The sequence below is a fragment of the Neolamprologus brichardi genome, chromosome 10 (assembly GCF_056152115.1).
Source record: "Neolamprologus brichardi isolate AB-2024 chromosome 10, ASM5615211v1, whole genome shotgun sequence".
Taxonomy (NCBI): domain Eukaryota; kingdom Metazoa; phylum Chordata; class Actinopteri; order Cichliformes; family Cichlidae; genus Neolamprologus; species Neolamprologus brichardi.
Window position 1 is genome coordinate 30,020,430 of NC_142113.1, and position 24,243 is coordinate 30,044,672.

The following is a 24,243-nucleotide window of genomic DNA, read 5'->3' on the forward strand; positions in this document are numbered from 1 at the left end:
AAGAAGTGACTGAAGAAAGGATCTTTTGCTTATATGTCTCCTGGAGGGTGATTGTAGTAAAATGGTTTGACAACAAATGTTTCAACTATCACAGCAATGGAAGTGGGTCTGTGTCTTTTTCAACCATCAAACTATGGAATAATAAGGTGCTACACAAAGATTGCCAAGCCATAGCTATTTACATATACTGGCCAATAATCAGCCACTGACCCTTCTGACATGGGTAGTGTACTGAAACCTAGCTGAATCAAAGCTGTTCAGATTCCTGGCTGGTCTGCAAGAGGAACTGTGGCCCACTGAAAAACCACTGCTCTCAAAGGTTTTGCTTAACAGTCAACCAATTTGAAGCGAGTCAACAAAGTTGGTTGACCATCATACCCCTCTCGACCACAGATGTTGTCTCAGAAGAAACGTTACACCCCAAGACCCTCAGAGTATGTGGTATTTATACTTCGCAGCCAAAAGTACAACTTACAAAAGAGTCCCAAATTACTTCCAAACATTCATCATCCTCCTCCTGTATATTGGCAACTTGCTGATTAATTCACCATTATTTGCCAATATTCATAAGGCACATCCATTCATGCCAATAAAGCATATTGATCTGATTAGAGAGAGATAGAGAGAGGGAGAGAGAGTGAACGAGAAAGGATGACTGGAGTGCGTAATGGGAAAACATTGATTATGGCTGATAACTGGCTCTTTGATGTGGATAATGCAGTCACTCTCTTCCTGTCTCTCCACTGCCTTTACACTCTAAAACCCCCGGGCCTCAGAGGATATTGGGTTTACAGAGAGGGAGAGAGAGAGAGTGTGTGTGTGTTTGTGCATGATGCATAAGCTTGAATTTGATAGAGATGTGGCATGAGATTATATTTTCATAGAAAAAAAAATAAGTGTGCAAATGCAAGGGGTGAACAGTGTTTATGTTACGACAAAAGCCAACATTGATAAAAAGAGAAGCAGAAATTGCCTTTTTAGGACTAGTGGAGGTCAGGGAGGATGGATGGGTCAGTACAACGTTGAACTTTGAAACAGGAGTTTTGATTAAATTTTCTATTAGTCTTAATTTTTACTATCTAATATTTACATAACTTTAAATCTACTACAGGAAATTCCCTATATACTCATATTACAACCCACATGAGTCATCTACAACATTAAAAGCCACAGTCGGTGACTAACATTTATGATCTTGTAACAAACTGATGTTCTGCTTGGTCCAGGCATCCTGACGCCACTACTCCCACCCTCCCACACCACATGGCTACAGCATGACTAAGGTAACCCGATGAAGTGTCCAAGACATTGACCCAGCCTCCGAACTCCCCACATCTCTGGATGTACTAAAACAAGCCTCAAGGCCCACCCTCCAATCCACATTAGGCCAAAGGATCCATTCAGTTCCAAACACCACTGGGGTTGGCAGCACAAGGGAGATTTACATAATATTAGACATGTGGTTTTGATGTTGTGGCAGATCAACATCTACAGGGTGGGCCATTTATATGGATACACCGTAATAACATGGGAATGGTTGGTGATATTAAAGTCCTGTTTGTGGCACATTAGTATATGTGAGGGGGCAAACTCCTCAAGATGGGTGGTGACCATGGTGGCCATTTAGAAGTCGGCCATCTTGGATACAACTTTTGTTTTTTCAATAGGAAGAGGCCCATGTGACACATCAAACTTATTGGTAATGTCACAAGAAAAACAATGGTGTGCTTGGTTTCAGCGTAACTTTATTCTTTCATGAGTTATTTACAAGTTTCTCTTTGTTCACAGCCATTGACACGTCGAAGAGGTTGACACGTGAGGAGCGGATCGAAATCGTGTTGATATCTGGTGAACGCAGTAACCGGGTCATTGCAGCAGATTTCAATGCAAGACACCCTACGAGACCACCCATCTCCCATGCTGCAGTTAGCAAACTGCTTGCTAAGTTTTGTGAAACTGGTTCAGTGTTGGATTTGCCAAAATGTGGACGCAAGAAAACTGTCACTAATGAAGAAACATCAGTGGCTGTACTAGCTTCATTCAGCAAGAGCCCACAGCGCAGCACTCGCCGCATGTCACTGGAGAGTGGTGGAGAGTGATGGTTTGGTGTGGTATATGGGGTACAATGATAGTGGGTCCATTCTTCATCAATGGAAACCTCAAGGCCACTGGATATTTAAAATTGCTACATGATGATGTGTTTCCCTCTTTGTGCACTGAAGCTGGCACGTTCCCTGAGTTTTTCCAGCAAGATGGTGCACCACCACATTATGGGTGCCAGGTCCGAGCATTCCTAGATGAACAGTTTCCTGGAAAGTGGATTGGTCGTTGTGGGCCAGTTGAATGGCCCCCAAGGTCTCCCGATCCGACCCCCTTAGACTTTTATCTTTGGGGTCATCTGAAGGCAGTTGTCTGTGGTGTGAAGATACGAGATGTGCAGCACCTGAAACTATGGATACTGGATGCCTGTGCTGGCATTTCTCCTGCGGTGTTGCTATCAGCGTGTGAAGAGTGGGAGAAGAGGGTTGCATTGACAATCCAACACAATGGGCAGCACATTGAACACATTTTATAAGTGGTCAGAAACTTGTAAATAACTCATGAAAGAATAAAGTTACGTTGAAACCAAGCACACCATTGTTTTTCTTGTGACATTACCAATAAGTTTGATGTGTCACATGGCCCTCTTCCTATTGAAAAAACAAAAGTTGTATCCAAAATGGCCGACTTCTGAATGGCCACCATGGTCACCACCCATCTTGAGGAGTTTGCCCCCTCACATATACTAATGTGCCACAAACAGGACTTTAATATCACCAACCATTCCCATGTTATTATGGTGTATCCATATAAATGGCCCACCCTGTATTTAAAATACAATAAAGAACACTTCAGTTTACAACAAACTGACACTGTTGTGATTCATTCTTACCAACCTTCTTTCCTCCAGAATTAATAAACACCTGTTTTCAGCAACATTGTTCCAATGAGGTTTGCGAATCACTGGTGGAAACTGGAAAATTTACTAGCTCTGAATCAGCTGGATGTTTAAATGGCCAGCTGTTTAAGTTTGCATTGATAAATGAGAATTTACTAAATTCATTTAAATGAATTAGAAAAAATAATCAACGAGCAGGTGAATGTTTTGCCAGGTCATACTATGAAGCAAGTATGAAAACAAGCGTGTATAACTGTTAACAACAACTCAGTTTTGTAAGAGCTACAGTCTTTGTTTAGCATTAACTTTTATTGTCCTGCTGACATCAGAGAAAGGAAAGGTAAATACAGTTTCATGTACTTGACTTACATGAATTCACATTTAAATCCCCTGGTTTATTAACATTATTAATACTAATTATTAATGCATATTTAATCCAAAAAACGCTAATTTGTAGCTGATTATTCATGTGCATATAATCAAACCTCTAAACCGATGACTTTTGTTTTAGCAAAATTAAAGTTTCTGTTCCTTGGTCTTTTCTTCTGTGGTGCAGCACATTAAAAAAGTAATTTTAAAGAAAATGGAACTTGTTATGACTGAACCCAGGTTTGGATAACATCTTTGTTTCTCTTTTTTCATATATTTCCTCATATTTAATTTATAATGCCCACACGGAAAGAGCTGCATAATCGAGTCAAGAAATGTGTCAGTGAGCAAAGAGGAAACACGAAGAGCCACATCATGAAACTAGCATGGATATCAGTCAGAACAAATAATATTCAGCCCATGCTGCAGCGAATAGAATTCCATGCTTGGAGATTAGCTAAGATAAAGAAAGATAAATAGACAGGATAAAGTGCTTTACAAACAGTAATATTAAAACGGGAAACCAAAGTCTTAAAAAAGTTTCTTTATTCTGCGCAAACAAAATCCTAAATAAATGTCCTGTCCATTAAGTAACATGTTTTCAGAGTCTAAAATCAGATGATAATAATAAACAATTTAGAAAATCCGATTATTTGTAGTCTGATCGCTTTAATCCTGTTTGCATGTAATCTTTTACTTCCCAGTAATGACTGTTCTCTGAGATGGTTTCTGCTTTCTGCGACCATGTGGGCTTTGAGAACACTGACTGAAGTCAAAATGGTTGACTAGCAGCCAAGTGAGCCAAGCCCTACAGAGCTGCCATGACCTCATTCTCTGTCTCTCTGCTCCATCAGCTCCACTCATTGACCCCAAGTGGAGAGAGAGCTGCTCAGGGGAGCTGGCTCCCCCTGCTGACCATTCTTGGACCAGCAGCCTCATGAGACTTGGAGATGAGAGTACTAATACAGTTGTTTTAGACATTCTTATACCCTTTAAGGAGGGAAAAAAGCACAAAAATGTGCTTTTCTATTGTGAAGACAGTATGTGGAGCTTCAGGCTTGGATAATTTGTTACAGGGAGTCTGAATAGATTTTTAAAAAGTCCAGATACACACAAGTGAAAGCCAGCAGTGTGGACAGAGGGAAGTCAGACACAGGTGCTTTCATTTGGGTGAACTGACCCTTTAGTAAGACCATAATCTGATAAATGCTTCGTTCAGGCTGTATCTTAATTTAAGTACAAACACAAGTGCACTTCTTCAAAGATATATTACTCATTTTAATTGCAATCCATCTCAGCTGAAACAGGACTGAGGCAAATTCTCTCGGAATGAAAAAATAAAGAAAACAGTTTGCATACGAAAATATATTTAGACATTTAGACCTTTTTGCATATTAGCTACAACCAATTAATTTAGCTCAACACACAGATGATCCTCTGCTGGAAAAGAAAGGCAAGGTTTAATCAGGATAGCAAGCAAATGAAGGCACCTCGTTTGGCGATCGGAGAGCCGTTACCAGAAAGTTTAAAATGATCCGTGTAGCTAACATGGTAAACACATTAAGGCACTTCACGTTCCACAAAGTCAAAAATCGTTTTACAGGCTTCCTGCAGAAATGCAGCTGAGTGTCCACTGGGCGACTCTTCTGTCTTTAGAGTCAATCAGATGTTTAGTGCAAGGAGTGTTTTTGCAGTGTGGTTGACACTGTGTGAGGCTTTGCGTTTTTTTTTTCAGTAGGCTATAAATCAGAGCTGCAGCCTGTAAAACCAGTTATAGTACCCGAATGTGTTGCACACGCTAAAATAGTTAGGAATTCAGTTCAGTGTGAAACTCATTGAGACCACATCACAGCAAAAAAAAAAAAGAGAAAGAAATCTGTACATGTTTTTGACACGATAAACTGCAGAAATATACAATCAAGGAGACAGAAAGACAGGAATATGGGAGGGATGGGAATTCTGTAATCTCTATGTAATATGTAATAGTCAGAGTCTGTAGTACAGTTTCTACGCTGCAAGTCCTGTTGACACTAGAGCAGAGGTGGGGAACTCCAGGCCTCAAGAGTTCGAGGCACCTCTGCACTAGAGGGACATAGCAAAACAGGTGATCAGTAAAATTAGCAGCAAACCACGAGAGGAGCCGTACTTAATTCGGGTTAGTACTACTTCAGAACTTCTTGATGCATTCTCAATCATCCAGGAAAATAATTCTCCAAAAGTTGATTCTGTTCATCTGGACGTAGCGTTTTCTGGGAGAAACGTTTCGTCATCATCCAAGTGATTTCTTCAGTCTCAGCTGACTGCAGGTTTCCCCAAACTTATAAACAGTACATTTGGTCTTTGATCAGTGGGTTTGGGTCAGTGGTTGTTGATCAATGGTCATGAGAATTTGCATAATTATGATTAAGGAACTGACCTCCCAACCCATTGTTCCTTCAGTGGGCTGGTTTCAGTCATTATGCAAATGTACTGTTTATAAGATTATGAATGATTATGAATGAGTGACGAAACGTTTCTCCCAGAAAACGCTACGTCCAGATGAACAGAATCAACTTTTGGAGGAGTACTTCAGAACTTCTTTAAAGTTTGGACTCAGAAATGGAGATGTTTTTAATTTATAGATAAATTGGTCTGATATATCAATGTAATCATTATTAATTTGTGACATTTAATAGAATATACAGGTATGCAGGAGCTCGTTTATTCACTGTGGTGTTCCAGTGGGACATTACACTCCCTGTTTTAAGTTCACTTTGTTAAAAGTCTTACTGATCAGTACAAAACCTGTTTTGCATTGCATTTTACCACAACGAAAACTGGTGCGCTCGATACAGAAGCCCCAAATACAGCTAGGAGCATTTTGGGGGTTGATGATTCCCTCAAAATATTGAAAATACACAAACTAAACCTCATCAGTTATTCCTTGCAGTAAAATACTCCAATATGTGTGTGCTGGACTTTCATAGAAGAGCACAAACCAGCTCCAACCAGAACAGAACAGATATGAGAACCTCAGTACCCAAATGAGCAAGAAGTCAAGTATCGGAATTAAGGAAACGTATGTCTCACAGCTCCTCAGCTTGCCTTCATCATATTCAAGAGATGTTTTATTGAATGGTACCTGTAAAACATGCGTCTCGACTTGTCAAAGTGGTGACTTCAGTTTTCAGCACAGTAGATTTAAAGTAGAAGTCATATTTGAGACTGGGCAAGGAGCAAAAATCAAAGAGAAGAAAATGCTTTTATTTCTACAGCTCTGCATAAAGCCACTTTTCACTGCTGATGGTCAAGACTGCTGTTTTGCTTGTACCACTGAAAGGAAATCAGGGGTGTCCAACTCCAGTCCTGGAGAGCTACTGTCCTGCAGCTTTTAGATGCATCCTTGTTCCGACACACCTGAATCAAATGAATGGCTTGTTACCAGGCCGAACTGATGGCATGCTGAAGAGGTAATCCAATCATTTGATTCAGCTGTGCATGGGGTAAAAAAAAAAGGAAAAGTAGCTCTCAAGCACTGGAGTTGATTTAAATAAATTTAAATAAAGCTGCCAGTCGAGGCGTCACCATCACTTTTACCTCTCACGTCTTTCTATTTGGGTTGTAGCTGGTTTGTGCTGTTCTTTAAAGGAAGAACTACACATTGTTTTACAAAGATCTTGTAATATTACTTCACTGTTGTCTATATCAGTTACAAACAATCATTAACTGTATTTTATACCCCATCATCAGCATCAGTATACTACAACACAAATCAACGACAACATAAGCAGGTTTGCTGGACAATCACGGATTGGTGGTTGCTTTTTAAAAAGAGGATGAAAACAATAACTGGACCTTTTCTATGCTTTCATCATTTTGGGTCAGATTATGTTGAAAAGTAACTATTTGTATGGAAGTTGTTGTTTTTTTTATTAGAACTGTCTTACAATAAATTCAAAACAGAAAAACAAATCTAATCCAAAAACTGTTTAATTACTTTAAAATCATACATTTAAAATTCTGAATTTTCTTGTGAGTTCTGCAAATACATTTGCCCTTAATATAATTTATTACCATTCAACCCTGACGTTCGGTTATTAGCAGATATTTTTTAAGCTTGTGGCGCAGTAACAAATATACAGCCTCAGTTTAAAGTCAGTAGTTTCAGTGTTCTGTTTCATGTAAACCACAAGCTGCTGATGAGCCAGTAAAGCAGGCTACAGTGCCTTCAATACCTCTTTAACACCATCTGATACTGGTGCCAGTAATAGTGTTGAGCCAGTTCTGTCTTCAGCACCACAATGCAACAGGTTTTAGGACCGACTATGTAGTGTCGGGGAGTTGAGGTAAGTTCTATTTTAAGAAAATCATGGCAGCCAGAAACTGTGGGCTGTACCTACCAATCATTCTTCACTTTCTTGTGGTAGCCCCTCCCACACCAATGATGTCAGTGATCCCAACTCTCGGCCGGGAAATTTTGTGGTGCCGTTCTGATGCCAGGTTTTTTGGCATGGGAACTGGCTATAGACTGGGCACCTGCATCGGTGGAAAACGGGTATGAGTGCCACCCAGTAGACACAAAGCCTTCTGCTTGTATGTAAGAAGAGTAGAAAAAAAAAAGCTGAAACAGACTCGGGCATAAAGTTTATATGATATTGTGCTTTAAATCTTCTTGCACCATCTTAACAACCCCCCTTCCCAAAATCATGCTTCAGTTCCAGCTATATTCCCCTCCCACCCTCCCGCCCAATGTGATGCTTCACACCCAGAGGCGTCCAATCAAGCCTGAATTTTCTCACACGAATGTGAGGCATCACACACCCCGAACCCGAGATCGCACATGAAAGCTACATGTGAACCCATTCACCTCTGAGTCATAGAAACTTACAAATAAAGTAAAATGCACTGAACAAAAAAGAAACAGTCACTTAGCACTAAACAGAAGCAAACTACCCGTTAAGAACGTTTGTTAAATGATCACGAGAACCACAGTGCAGAGGGGGATTATTCCACACGCGCACTGCAGAGATCATACACTAAGCACGCCCAGCTTACAAATATACACAAATATTTACATGCAGAGTAGCAGTCATAGAAATGCATCCACTTCCTCGTCCCCTGGGCAAGAATGGCTGTGGTGGCTTTGAGGAGGATTGCATGCTACATGCTACATGCTACGTGGTACCAGTCTTGGCAAAGCACACATCGGTGACAACTGGAGGCTGACACTTTGGTACTTAGCATTTGGTTCCACAGCGGTGCCTTGTTTTCCTTCGGTTAGCTGCAGACTTGTTGTCTCATTGATCCAATCTTTTGACATTTAGTGATTTCAAAGGTAATTAAACAGATTTGACAGTTTCTTTTACAACTTCTCGTGTTTAAACAGAAGCATAGATTTGCAAACTTCTGTCAGGAGAACTTTTCTAGAAAAGCTTATTTATAGTGTTCACAGTTAAGAATACTGAAGTCACTTTATTAGGTATATCTGTCTAGTGCAGCCAGTTCAAAGAATGAACAAAAACGGACATGTTGTACTATGATGCATGAGGCTGCACAGGTAGGCCTAATACACTGAACAGAGAGCATATAAAGTATATATATTTCAAACAATCTCCTTCCTCTAGAAAGGAAATGGGAAATAAATAAGAACATTACTTCCTTAGAAACATCTTAAACTATTTTCATCCAAGAATTTTACAGCATGGGAAGACAAACATCCACGTGGAACCAAATCCAAGCTTATCTCGCCCCAGCCAAGTAGAGATGGGACAGATAATCATCAACAGAGCAATATATCACAATGCAATCTCCTGTGAATATTCTTGTATATCAGACTAAGCCTGAAAGATTTTAAATTTCAGGTCATAGTGTACAATTTTTCCCATTTCGAGGACATTTTCTTCTTTAAATACCTACTTTGTGAGGTATCACAGATGACTGTATTGCAGTATATTGCAGAATCACTTGTTTAGTGATTCCATTGAGTGCTTTGTATTAATGTGCTAAAGTGCAGAGTCAAACCAAAGTGAATGTTAAATTTAGTGAATCCAGCAGAATGAGGTTATAAAGGTGAGAAAAGAGAGGAAGCGTCCATCCACGTCGGACAGTTCAACTCTAATCTCAGCGTGTTCCCAGTTGTCGTGACTCTTTTTACCCGTGCCTCAATCCATAACTGGCTGTAGCATCATCTGATCAGATTTGGCCTGTGATTAGTGGATTATTGGTTCCCTTTTTATTTGTTACAAGGAAAAAAATGAAAATTTTGATAAAATTGTCACCCCAAACAATTTGGTCAAAGCAAAGATCCCAAATTTTGGGGCAAAGAAGGGGATTTCAACCACCACCATCCCTGGGAGCCCTGAGGGGAGGGGGAGGAGCATGCAGGGGAATAGGGGTGACATCTGGATCTTCTGGTTGGTCATAGTTCATTCCTGTCGGAGAGAAGCAGTGTGTCTTTAAGGGGTTGTAATGATTTCCTGTTTCAAAATAAAAAAAACAGGTAGAGCTGTTATAATTCAGTTTAAATATGCAAACGCTTCACTTGTTTAATGGAGAAGATGCACAGAAAACACAGTTTCCACAATTTGAACAGCCTCGGTCTTACGGATTCTCAGAGTCCCGACTATCACATTCCTTCACAGTAGATTACTCCTTTACTGCTTCATTGCAAAATACTTTAATGTTACAATTCATGATCAGAAAAATAAAAACAATCTCTGATATAAGCAGGAGGACTTGACAAGTCGATGTAGTCACGGAAAAACTGGCACGTGCAGACACAGACAGTATAATCAGGGCTTTGCTGTTTAGCTGAAGACTTCAAACAGTGTAGGTCAATAATAAAATAAGATATCTTGCTTTCACAGCACACAAAGTGCAGTTTTTATATTTATTATTTCTTAATAATGAACACTGATTTACTTTAACTCTTTTAAGATTTGACATTATGCATGAAATAAACAAAGTCCAAGTTTGAAGTTTGAATTTCCCCTTTTTAACATTCTATTTGTCACTTAAGAGCCGATAATGATGATAGACTTTGTTGCACATGTAATGAAGCTGCTTGACAATGATATAAAATCTAGCTGTATGCCCACGTGTGGATTGTTTTATTAGTTTATTATCACCTTTGTCAGGTTTTTTTTTGTTTGCATCAAGTTGTAAATCTGCAAAATTAACTTAAAGTCACATGTAACCACGGTAACTTCTGACCCCTACTTCCGCCGCTTACTATCGCTAGCCTAGCTAATGCTAGCTAATGCTAGGCTAGCGACAGTAAGTGCAATTACTAGTTTTATTTATTGAATATTGTTGTTTTTGTTTATCCCACTATGGCCGAATGTTGACTTAACGTATCTAGAGTTGAACGAGTGATTTGATTTTTGTAGTTTTGTCCATTTTGGATGGTTTTTGTTACTTTTCTGATGAAATACCAAAACGGCCTATGGGATTTTGCATTGAGTTAAATTCCATTTAGATTTTTGAATCTGTTGCGCAACACCTTTGATTAAATGAGCTTTGTAAATATATTTGATTAACTTTGGATAATGTTTATTAGCTTTATTGCTGATATACTTTGATGGGACCCATGAGAATGTTTTTCTATAATAGTATTTTGAATGAAATTCATTATAAGAGATGATGGTTTATTGGTTGTTGTATGAAACATGGCATTAATTACTTGTCTTTCTTATTTATGGATTTATTTTGTCACAGCAGTAGAATGGTGTTTCATTTTCTTCTGTGAATGATAATTTATTTTTTTGACCTTGTTTAGGTCAGGTTTTTTTCCCCCGCGATCAGCCCTGATCAGCACGGGATGGCGAGCCACCCAACCACCGCTGCGTTGCGGTAGGAATAGTAAACCTATGGACTGAATTAAACTGTTGACACATGACCTATCACAGGTCCATGGAACTAAACTAAATCTCATACTGGACTAAACCTCATCCCACCTCCTTTTGGAACCTAATAAGCTGTTTTGTATTGTCAACATTATTTTTGTTTGTGATATATATGCATTTTTTTTTTTGTACATCCGTCTATATATTTCTCATAACAAACATAACATATATATTTTGAGCTCTACTTTGGTTTCCTGTGTTTTATTCACACACTCAGGCTCCATAGTCGAAACTACTTCTGATAGCTCATTGTCTATGAAGCTGCAGTCAGGCGCCCTGGTCCTTTAACCGCGTTACACACAAAAGTCTTTAAATTTTGTGCAGTTTGTCAGTTTTTCTGTCAGAATCTCACTTCAAATCACGTCTAATTATAAACACATATATGTAAATTCAAGACCATATGAACTTTTGGTCATTTCTTTTTCAACAAACCTAATATTTTTTAATGCAGCTGTATGTACAGGTGCGCTGCTGTCGCTCATTAAATCAGTGTGGAATGTAGAGCAGCTCAGTGAAAGTGACCTGTTCACTCTCACCCTTCACTCTCGCCTCCTGTTTTTACCTGTTTGATCATCTGTCCACTTCTCTCGATGACGATGGTCTTGTCTTCTTTGACAGGTGAGGTGACCTGGTAATCATCGCTGAGCAGACCAAGGATCGGGTACTGGTTCCTGTACCTGCAAACGCACATTTAGTTGTTATTCTCAGAGTGTGAGTCACGTGGATGGTTAGAATTTGTCTGTATATACTGCATTCAAGTGATTCACCTGTCACTTATCTTTTTGAAAGTGTAATAGGTGGCAGTTTAAAAAAACAGATCTCCCCAAAACACAATAGGTTAAATAATTTTGTTCTATTGTGTTTTTCTCCTTTTTCTTTCTCTCTTCGGCCAAACAACACGTTCAACAATCACATTAATTAAGAAGAGCCACACTGGCAAGCTGTACAAGTACTCCTGTGAAATTTGTGATTAAAAATCAAGAAGAAAGGCTATTAAAGGTTTGGTTTTCATGTCATTCCACTTAAGATAAATCCCACTCTTATACTGTGTGTCCAAATGGCCACATTTAATGACCTGCCTTATGCAAAAGATGCCCACCGTTCAAAGACCTGAGAAGATAACGTCAGGCTTTGACTGCGGTTGCTGGGTTAGTCCTACACGTCACGTTGCTTCAAAGCATTTCCAGCATGAGCTAGCAAGAACTCAGTCAGTAGAATCAGCAGAGTTAAGGGTCACTTAACGTAAGTTAACTTGATATAAAGTTATCTTGTCTGGCAGCGATCTGTCATAGTTATTTCGTACCTTTTGGTGATGATGGTCTTAGTGACGTTCTTGGAGCTGCTGTTCCTGTCCTGCATCAGCCTTCTGATCTCCTGAGGACCACAAGAAGATAGCTCACACTCATTCCAGTCACTCTGAATTCATTTAGGCAATTTTTTAAATGTGTCAGAGTAAAATGGACCTCGAGTACCAACACACGGTATGGAATTTCCAGTCTTTTTTACTGTTAACTTCACAGCAAATGATGTCGAGCAAAACTATTTCCTGCAGTTCGTGCCGTTTTAATTGCGCTGGTATGTGATGTGAGCCACCTGAGGTAATCAAACGCGCCTGAGGTTAAATTAACTATCGTCTTTCAGTCAGAGGAATGTAGTTGGACCTGAAAGGTGCCGACTTTGTTTTCTTCATTTACAACCTTCATTTATACCATTCAGTTTGTTTCTGCATGACTAAAGACAAATCTGTTGATCATCCAAAATGTAGTAAGTCTGATGGTGATAAAGGAAAATCGTGGTTTACTAAAATTGCTTTTGCAGTTTGCACGTAATTGAATCCAGACTGGTTTTAACTGGAAACACAGCGAGATCAGTGAACAGAATGAGTCGGACGATCTCACAGGAGCTTTTTTTTGGGTGTGAAAAATGGCCGACGGTAAAATCATTACCTTCACTATCAGTTTATAATCTACATATAAAAAGCCTATTTATCTAGATATTTCTACCTAGAAACATCTAATCAGACTGCTTCCGCATATGCAGATCTCAGTATTAAACTTTGTGACTATATTGATATTGAAGCTGATATTGTGTGGAAAAATAACCCCACTTTAGTTAAATTCAAACTGAATGGCTTTGCAGTACCTCAAACGGACACTTGAGGCTGCTAACTGACTCCATCTCCATCCCCAAATGGCTTTTAGTGTCAAAATACCAAACTTTTACAGCAGCAACAGGCAGGCCTGTAGAAAAAAGTTATTTCTATAGGTTTTCCCTCTTCTTAACAACTGTGAGAGGGCAGAAATTAGAGGCGGGGCTATTTGAACTCAAAGTTGGACACAGGCAGCTGTACTCATCTTTGTTTTAGTCCATCATTACAAACCTGTTGGTCTCATCACAGCCAGGTCTCCAGATATAATTAATACTTGATCTGTATTTAAGGTTTAACAGATTCTTTATAAAACGAACTGAAAACCGTTTTGAAAAACAGCTATTTTACATAATATCCGGCTGATTCTATTTAGTCTCTTGATTCTGAGAGCGCCGGTTTGTCTCGACTGATCCTTTTGATATCTCATCTTCAGGATGAAAGTCTTCCATCTTTGACTGGCACAAAATTAAACAGTGTTGATGTGTTGTGTGTTGCAGACCTCCTCTTGTTTGGAGATGGTGGTCTTCTGCTGCTCCAACATGGTGAGAAGCTCTGTGATCTTCAGTTGAAGACTCTTCTCTGAGGACGACCTGTCAGTGGTGACCTCTGTCTGAATCCTTGTTATCTGGGTCTGGAGAGATTAGAGCAAGAGACGGAGAGCAAACCAGGAAAAAAAAGGAGTTTAGGTAAGACTACGACTGGGAGCATGTTAGAAGATATATTTTTATGTTTCTGGCCTATAACGTGCAAGCGAAAAACAATGCCTTCCTTAAATATAGCACCGGGATGCACCGTCATCTAAAATTAATCATTATTTCATGGTTTCTGGTACCAGCACTCACTATGGGAAGCAGGCAAACAGGAAGCATTGTGATACTTGGGTCCTGCTATCCATGTGGATGTTATTTTGACACATACTACGTACGTAAGCACTGTTGCAGACCACGTACATCCTTTCATGGAAACAATGTTCCCTGATGGCTGTGACCTCTTGCAGCAGGATAATGTGGCCTCCCACAGAGTGAAAATGGTTCAGGAACGGTTTGAGGAGCACAACAACAAGCCTCCAAATTCCCCAGATCTCAATCCAATCGAGCATCTGTGCGATGTGCTGGAAAAACACATCTGATCCGTGGAGGCCCCACCTCGCAACTTACAGGACTTACAAGGCTCTGTCGCTAACATCTTTGTGCCAGATACCACAGCACACCTTCAAGGGTCAAGTGGAGTCCATGCCTCGATGAGTCAGGGCTGTTTTGGCAGCCGAACAGGGACCAATGCAATATTAGGCAGGCAGATCTTTGGCGACAAATCAACTTTTGTGCAGCTTCTGTAGCTCGCCACTTGCCTATCTGAAAACCAAACTTCTGTGGTCTATTTTTTTTTTCATTTTGATGAGAATCTAGTTCTTCCTGTCTTACCCTCAGCCTCTCGATCTCCCGATCTTTCTCTCGGGTCAAGGTGCTGAGCTGCTCATTGTACTGACGGGATAATTCGTCTGTTTTGATCTGAAAGGTGGAGCTGCTACCTTGTCCAGCCAGCTGACAGGAGGGAGAGACAAGACAAAAAGACAAAAGATTTCAAAACACATTTTGCTAAATAACTGCATAACTTTCTTTATTTAAAGAGATGTATCTCATGAAGGGGAAAAAAGCATATCCAGAATGAGATGCTTTACCTTCTGTCGGAGCATCTTGTTCTCGTTCTCCATTGCTTTCATTCTTGCTTCCATCTCTTTCAGCTTGAAGTCACGATTCGAGTCGCTACTCTGTTTGCTCATGATCTGGCTCTCCAGTGAACGCTGGGCGGCCTGGGATTCCTTCAGAGACATCTGCAGAAAGACAACACACACAGACGCTATATAGACGCCCGAATCCAACACAGTCAGAAACTGCAGTACCTGACTGTGTCGAAGAGTAACATTTGTTAAACTGAAGGTCAAATTCTTGCCTCAACGTCGACCTGCTATTTGTGCACATGCAGTAATCCATACTCTGAGGAATCACTACAAACATCTTGCGTGTCCTCATTCCAAATAAAGGATTGCCTTTTTAGATGAACTGACAAACAAAAGTAGCAAAGCTACTTACGTTTCTCCTTCTCTGATACATGAACCCATGCAGATAGATTCACATTTTTAAAGATTAAAAAAATAGCTTTGTTGTTCAGGTTTTTCTCATTTTGATCCTTAAGTGAAACATCTCCACTATTTGCACAGTGACGCTGGCCAGTGACTGCAATGAAATACAGTCTATGAAGAGTGCAACTGAGTCCTGCCCATGCTTGAAGGCAAAACAGTTCATAGCTCTCTGTTGTCTTTGCAAACATGCCTCCAGAAAACTCTGGAATTCTGTTTTCATAGTCGGCCCGCATGAAAGAATGGAAGCGCCTTTGTTTCTGCCAAGTTTCATAGTGTCGTGATAATACGTAAAGTTTGTTTTTTGATTTTTTACACACAGCCTTCAACTGTAGTAAAATACTTCTCTGTGACTATTAGTGGAAATGACAGCAGTCACTCTTAACAACCACAATGTATCCTTCCACATTTCTCTACCATAGCTACCCAGGACCTCCTCTGCTCCCTGCTCCCTTCACCTACATGTCCATTGAAGTCTGCTCCAATCACCACTCTCTCCTCAATGAAAACTCTCTTCTAACACTTAGTCCAGAAATCCTCTCTTTCATCTGACTTCCAACCTGTGGGGCACACACTTTAAACATTCGTCATATTTTCTTATTATTTCCAGCATGAAACTCTAGACCCAGTCTGGCACTCTCTCCACCTCAACACTATTCACATAGGCTGTATCCCAATTCAGGGTCTGCAGCCTTAAAGGCCGCATTTTAAGGCCGATTACGTCACAGCGACGCGACGAAGGCTGTCCCAATTCGAAGGCTGCTCGAAATGCGGCCCTCAAATGCGTCCTTCATTTCCCTGAATTTTAAGGACGTGGCGGTGTAGACTTCGTGGCCCAACATATCCCAGAATGCATAGCGCGGCGGTGGGTGTGGATAATTTTGCCGAAAAAAAACAGCGGATGAGGGGCGCCCGAAGAGGAAACTTTAAGTAAGTACTGAATATTATGTCACTTATTTATGTGCATGTTTACTAACAAAGATCATTAAAACATTATGTGACATTAGTGACGTTTGTACTAACTTGGTTTTAAAGCCTTTACTTTAAAATATACGCCGTTCAATAGCTGACCTTAATCAGAGAATGATCAAAGCTCATGTAGAAACAAACAAACAAATGAACAAAAGATTTTCTCCTTCATTTCTGTCAAACAAAGCTGTATGAAACGTTTCCAGCTGTTAGTATCATGGTTGCTAGGCAACCTGGGCAGCGCAACGGATCGCAACTACTCCATTTTTCTTCCTATCTACACCATCGTAGAACAGTTTGAATCCACCTCCCTTCCACCCGTGTCTCCTGAATACACAACATATCTATGTTTCATCTCTCCATCATATCATCAGCTCTCTCCCTTTACTACTCACAGGTCTTACATTTAGGGTCCCTAATCTCACATTTACACACCTGCCGTTCCTCCTCTGTCTTCACCCAACAGTAGCACATTTTCTCCCATTTCCAGTATCTCATTCTTGATGATCAGCACATTTGATTTAACGCAAACGTTTAACCCTCTCCATTTATGCAGGGAACAGGCACTAGGAGCACACTGGTTTGTGATCCTCCGTCACTGGATGCCAACAGTATGGAGGTGAATTTTTAATTTTACATCTGGATATTGGACTTATGGGCACTTTGACTGACAGCTGGCTTTGCAAGCACTTTGGTGAACTACAGTAGCTTGTTCTGGTGTAGAGACCTAAAGATAAAGGCAACAAAAAATGTAATATTTTTCAGCCTTGGGTAACCAAGTTCTACCTGCTAAGCAGAGAGAGGCCACTAAAAGAAACCTCTGACACTGAAAAGCTTAATAATTTTGGCTGTTTAAAGTAGGGCTGCCACGATTAGTCGACTAGTCACGATTACGTCGACTATCAAAATCGTCGACGACTGATTTAATAGTCGACACGTCGTTTGAAGCTTTGTAAGATCCCAAAAGACGCAGGAATAAGTAGTAGGATTTAAGAGTGTAATAACGGACTGAAACAGAAGATGGCAGCACTGCGTGTACAAGGATGCCAGCTGCCGTTAAACATCAAAGAAGAAGAAACTGTGTCCCAGAATTCATAGCGCGGCCCATCGCGGCCCTGCTCAGTTTCCAACAATGGCGGCAGCTGGTTAGTTTTAATATTACTCTTATTACTCTTTCTGGGTCACAAAATAAACGTTTTACATATTTTCAGGCGAGAATGTAGCTGTGTAAACTTCAAATATCTGCTCAGTTTATCAAGACGCCACATATTTTCAAAAGCGCTCCAACGTTTTCGGAGGCGTCTGTTACCCACCAGCTCGATAGTTAGCCGGGGGCAAGGCTCCCCACCGGACTCCCGGCAAATCGTTTTCAAACCCACTGCCATCTTTCGCTACTCAGGTTAAACATGATATTTAAGTCACTTAGATAACTTAAAAATGTTGTTTGGCTTTTTTCAGTGTTTTATTTGTTCCTGAGTAAATCGGTTTGGATGAGATTAGTTTTTACACAGCTGAATAAACATCAAGCAGACAGCTGATTATCAGAAGTGTGAGATGCTCGAGAATATACTCCGGTGTCCTGTTATATTTTAGATAGCAAGGAGCAGACGGCCGAGTTTATTAAACTCCACTGCAACAATCTGCAAATTTCATTAAAATTTAATAAACTATCATCTTGTCTTTATTTTTAGTTAGCACATACCTTAAACACTTAAAGCTGTAAGCTAATGATAGTTATATAAGAGCAGATGCATGCTAGTTCAATAAGCTGTACGTTTTACATTGAATGGATGATGATCTGATTAGTCGACTAATTGCAAAAATAATCGCCGACTAGTCGACTATCAAAATAATCATTTGTGGCAGCCCTAGTTTAAAGTAATTTTGTAGCCTCTCATTGGTCCATTTCATACTGTAGTACCAGCCTCTCCCTCAGCCTGGTTCTGCCTGCAGGTCTCCTCTTCCAAAACCCTGCCATGCTTGCTCATGATTGTCTGATAGTTCGGGTTCTGTCTCTGCTGACGTAGACACTGACATTAAAAGAAACTGTACTGGAATTAAACCTGCTCTTTTCCCCTCCAGTGTTTTTGTGGTATTATGAAACAAACCAAATACAAGTTACTCAACACCATCAAAACGGTGGTTTCTCCAAGCACAATTTGGAGAAACAAATTTTGTTCATGAATATTTGGCACACACACTAACAGACAGACACACGTGGAGTACCTGGAGCTGTCTGTTGTTTTCTCGGACGGTCGCCAGGAGGGAGTCATACTGCCGAGCCTGGTCTGTTTTGAAACTCAGATCTCTCTCCAAAGATTCCTTCTCACTCTCCAGACGCTGTAATATCAGAAAGACACAAAACACACATTTGCATTTTTGATTCCTTGTCAGTTTAAAACGTTAATTGTTTTTCTTCACCAATGTAAGCACAATGAATGTGACTCACCACACCTCATTCATAGTTTGATACTATCTTTCTGGTGTCCTGTACGTGCCTGTCTAATTGAAACTATTTAACTAACTCGCACCCCTGTGAAAAAGCTCATATACGATGCGTGAAGCCTTTGGGCGCATACTGTTCTACCCTGACAGACGCTGCTGTACAGATCTGAATGTTACTTATGTAGCCACGCCCGCTGTCATGTTCTTCCCTCAGTGCTGATGTTACACTGATTGCGTTATCAACCAAATAGGTTCAAGTGGACACGGCAGAACCATGAGGTGTTGATGTTACGGTCACATTTACACTCCTGACTTAAACCCTTTAATACTGAAATTTGAATGTTTAATATAGAAGCATATTATATGTACCGGTATATTTATTCCCCTACAATATTATAAAGTGTTAGTGTTTCTTTGACTTTCTTTCTTAGGAGATGTTTGCTTGTTTGTTGTCATCATCCAAAGAAGGACTCATCCAGGCTGGAAAAACTGATCAGGAAGGCTAGCTCTGTGGTCGGCATGAAGCTGGACACTCTGGTGTCAGTGGCAGAGAAAAGGACACTAAAGAAACTGCTGGACATTATGGACAATGCTGGGCATCCTCTGCACACGGCCATTAACAACCAGAAGAGTCTGTTCAGTGACAGGTTGCTTCTCCCAAAGACAAGAACCAACAGACTTAAAAACTCCTTTGTCCCACACGCCATCAGACTGTTTAACTCCTCTCTGGAGGGGAGAGGGAGGGGAGACAGGAGGACAAAGGAGGGGGGAACAACTAAGCTGTAGTGCCTCTTCACTTCACTGTGCAATTACCTTTTGTGCAATACTTTTGTTAATAGTCAACGGTGCAATAGACCTCAATACTTTAAATGTGCAATTCACTTGTATTTTTATTTTTATTTTTATTCCTATTTATTCTATTTATCCCCTTTGTATATTTTATCTATATATGTCTTTGTATTTATATATGTGTACATATATATATATATATATATAATATTCTGTAACTCTGTAACTTCTGTCGGTGCTGTGCTTTTTTGGAAACCGAATTTCCCAGAGGAACCCACCCGAGGGATTAATAAAGTTTTATCTTATTTTATGTACTGGAGTTTTCTCAGTTGCTTAAAGATGATCTGACAGCTTTGATTTATACTGCTGTTTGTGTTTGTTACCACAGTTTTTTATTTTCTTTTGCTGTCGCCGCAGAGTCAAACTAGCGGCTCCAGTTTCTCTCCAAGATTCCAAGAAGACACAAAGCCGATCCACCCTACTTTTTATCCAGATACCAAGCACTGTGCTGCAGAGGACAGTGTCTGAGTTCTGGTGACTGAGCTGGGACTCATCTGAAGTGTTTCTCCTTCTTACCCGCAGGTCCTCCGACATGTGCAGGAGCTCCTCTCTCAAACTGTTGAAGGTGGACAGCAGCAGACGCATGCTCTTATCTGCAGTGAGACGAGTCTGACACAAACACAGAGAAGGTAACACCAGAGAGGGGACAGAAAAAACAAAGGTGTGAAGCTCAATGCTTTGCAGTCGTAAATATTCTTTAAAAAGCGGCCCAACACAGATGCTACTGGTACAGACAGAATTTCAAACGGTAACTAATTTAACCTTATTAATAATCTTATCTGGATATGATTATGAGGTCCTAAGTTTCATCATCAGGAGGAATACATTTGTGTCTTTATAATCTCAGTGTGTAATAGTGAGTGTGAAGAACACTCCCCATTTACATGTGATACAATTCAACCTATTTCCTTTAATGGCAACAGTGTATTACAGCCCCTGCATTAAAATATTATGACTGACAGTATTGAGCGCTTTACTAAGGTCTAACAGGATAAACACAGAGCTGAATCCACTGTCAGAGGTCATAAGAAGATCAATCTAACCTTCACTAGTCCTGTTTCTATACTGTGATGAATTCTGAAATCTGACTGAAACTCTTCAAGCAGAAAGTTCCCCTGCAAATGATCACCCAGCTGTTTCACAGCTACTCTTTCAGGAACCTTTTAAATAAGAGGACGGCTGGAATTCAGCCTATAATTAACTAAGACATGTGGTTCCCATCTATCCAAGTACTAACCGGGCCTGACACTGCTTAGCTTCTCAGATAAGACGAGACCAGGTATCGTCAGGTGACAGGCTTGAATTTGTGGGATCATATTCTCATTGATAGCAAAATGTGTTATTAATTAAACTTGTGTATTATTGGAATCTTTCTGTCTGTCACTTACCTGTAGCAGGTAGCGCATTTGTTGCTTGGTCAGTTCAGTAGCTCCTTTTGGAATCAAAGCCTCCACCTCCTCTTTATCCACCTGAAGTTAAAGAATGACAAAAACACTTTTACTTTCGTTTTTGTTTCCAGGGACTTTAGTCAAAATCTCTCACATTCTGCAGAAAATGTCTGGAATCTGATTAGTTTCACGCTTGTGACTCATTTTGACCGCAGCTTATGTTGTTGTGTCTCTCTGAGATCTCCTCAGATTCACTTATCAGTTACTTGTGTGATGGAAGATTGGTTCTCACCATGGAATCTTTTCCCAAATTCATCTGGTGTTTCCTGGAACACAAAGCAAGGAAAACAATGATTAAAACAGCGTGTTTAATGACTCTATCTGAACAAAAACATGTTCATCTCTGATGATGCATCAAAGATTTGGGCTCCTTTTGGTGCACAAACTTATTTTATGGTTGAAAAATGAAATTTAGGTCCATACTGAGATTAGGCACCATACTTAAGGTCACATAAGGATCATTTCCTGGTGCTCTGCTTTTCTACTAATGTGTGGATAAGGTTATGTGTTTTCCTGTGTTCCCAGAGGAGCGCCTGTTGGTGCCACTCTGACTAGCTCCTCTGTCCCATCCATATTCATCAGGGTGTGCGATCTGGCTAATGACAGCTGCAGCATTTTAAAGAGGTTTTCAGCTTTTCACGGAAACATTTCTTGATTATATGAAAACATCCTGAATCTCACCAGACTTGTCAGTGTGATATTTATTTCAGCCTAATTGCTTAGTCTGGACTGCGAGTCAGCGCACGTACAATAGTGTGGAACAAGTAAGTACATCTGTGCTCGGTGATTTCGAGACATGTAGGTGGTTGGCAGGAAGGTGAAAAGTTATGGCTACCCTCTCACTCACCCACACCTCATGAATCAACTGGGTGTTAACTTAATGGAGCTCCATTTCACTCCCATTGGCCTTTTTAGCAAACCTGACCTACAGTTCATGTCATCATCCTTTTTTCTTACCTTGGTTTCCTGTACTAACATGCAGAGTGATGTAATTAAGCAGAAACTGATGACGGTGAATATATGCAAAATCAGCATGGATCATTCAAAATACATGTGCTGTACCAGGTTACGTTTTCAGGTGTACATACTGTATAATAGGGGTGGGGGGAAAAAATCGATACTGTGTAGTATCGTGATATTTTGTTTGCTAATAAAGTATCGATACAGGGACAGCAGAAATCGATATTTTGTTACAAAAAAGGTTTTTGTGCTCTTACTTCAGAGCATGTTGATCCTTTTTCTGAGCAAGAATCCTGACATTCCTTCACTGTCCAAATGTGTTTAACTTTTCTTTGGCAGCAATAAACATGACAGTTTACTTATTTTAATTTAAGACATGTTTTATTTTAATTAAGTTTAAAACTTTTTTATTTAATGTAAAATTATATTTTGTTTTAATTTACTTTCAAATTCTTCAGTTGCTGAAGGGGCTGCATAGTTTTCATAAACTGCATAGTTCAGAATAGCTATAATTGTACCAGATGGTTGCGTTCAGTTAAGTTGGACTAGACTGTAATACAAACCGTTCAGTTTGTCAACAATAAAACTGAAATGAGAGAAAGACTGAGTGTGAGACTTTGATATTAGATAAAATGAATATTGATAAAGTTTACCTTTATGTACAGAATCTGAATATCGCAAAATATTTTAAAAAATTGCAATAATATCGTATCGTGGGATGTATGGTGATTCCCACCTCTACTGTATAATCAATATACGGACGTAACATGCAGGCACTCCTTATGATTCACAGACAACATGTGTACAGCTATATACACAATAAAAAAAACTGCAGAATCCACTGTCAGCAATCCCAAAAGCACAAGAAAATTCCAAACCATGTGATCCAGAATGCTATTACCACTCTTGCACAGCTCAAACACGGCACAAAGAATCTTTTAATCAAGTTTTCAATCTGATTTGAAAATCAGTTTCTTTAATGTAAACCATCTCCAACAAAACTCCAACTAATCACACTCGTGTCCAAAGCACCGAATCTCCCCCAAATGACAGAGCAATCACACAGTTTGCAGATGACACTGATCACCACAGTTCTGTTGTCTCCCACAGCAGCTGCAAACAGTGCTCACACACTGTATAGACCCAGTGCTGTGCTTCATCTCCGTCTTTAGTATATTGATTATAAAATGGGGAGGGACATGCTGGGTGTGTGGATATCTGAATGGGCTTCACCAGAGGTACTGCATGACCTCACCTGGGAATTTGAAGGGGAACTGCGAGGTACTGTAAGAAGATCAGAGACGAGAAACTGCGGGAGTTACGAGCGGGAGAAACCAACCCGAAACTCGCCTTCAACCTGTTTGAGCATGCAGCACATGAAACTAATCCAAGCTGCCAAACCCAGAGTCTGTCTCCATGACAATCTCACACAGCTTATCTTAATGGTGTACAGCAGTCCAAGTCAAAACGATGTATGCGTATAACATCTCATCTTTCCGTGGACAGACAGAAAGGTGTGATGTTAAAGAAACATCCAACATAAAATTACACATCATCATTCGTTGTTCTGATCTCTCAAAGTTCACTTGAGGAATGAAAACAATTCTTCCATTAGATGATTGGTGCTTGACGATGGGGTTGCAGATCGTGCAGGTGTCAATAAAAGATCTCCCACAGGTTTTTTAGTTTTTCATGTCTGTGTGGACTGGAGTCATCATGGAGGCCCCTCCCCTCAGGATAGGAAGGTTTCATCATAGCGTGGAGGTGAACAACTCCATAATGGTTTGAAAGACGACTCCCTCTAATGTAGTGGAGCATGACGCATTGGGTAATTTAACCAAAGCATGACACAGATGTTTCTCAGTTGTGCTAAACTCTATAAATCTGGTAGAAATGGAAGATTCTTTTGCGAAAGGTTATTTGTCTGGCTATAAGGACCGGGGTTTCCTTTTGTCCCCTGGTACTTTACTTATTCCAGAGTAAGATATTTGAAATTTCCTCTTCAAAATAAATCCATACTTCTCAGTTCAAACTTTTCTTTTTTTTTTTTAAAGCATATCACACAAAATAAAAGCTTCGTGTTTTGACTAGGTCAT

At 40.1% G+C, this 24,243-nt stretch overlaps 1 protein-coding gene across 2 annotated transcripts in view; it reads right to left on the reverse strand.

The window, feature by feature from the left end:
- Positions 1-5,160: 5,160 nt before the first annotated feature.
- pof1b (POF1B actin binding protein) overlaps positions 5,161-24,243 on the reverse strand; it is a 43,140-nt gene continuing 24,057 nt past the window's right edge. Inside the window, exons 4-13 of one of the 2 annotated variants that reach the window (XM_087847517.1) lie at positions 21,420-21,453; positions 21,128-21,208; positions 20,256-20,348; positions 18,672-18,785; positions 15,018-15,170; positions 14,761-14,880; positions 13,839-13,970; positions 12,494-12,564; positions 11,753-11,867; positions 5,161-9,717 (exon numbers count right to left, since the gene is read on the reverse strand). In XM_087847517.1, the coding sequence (XP_087703643.1) occupies positions 9,712-9,717; positions 11,753-11,867; positions 12,494-12,564; positions 13,839-13,970; positions 14,761-14,880; positions 15,018-15,170; positions 18,672-18,785; positions 20,256-20,348; positions 21,128-21,208; positions 21,420-21,453 (919 nt within the window). In that variant the 3' untranslated portion in view covers positions 5,161-9,711. Of the gene's footprint in view, positions 9,763-11,752; positions 11,868-12,493; positions 12,565-13,838; positions 13,971-14,760; positions 14,881-15,017; positions 15,171-18,671; positions 18,786-20,255; positions 20,349-21,127; positions 21,209-21,419; positions 21,454-24,243 lie in introns of both variants that reach the window. The other variant, XM_087847516.1, reaches the window with a different exon arrangement.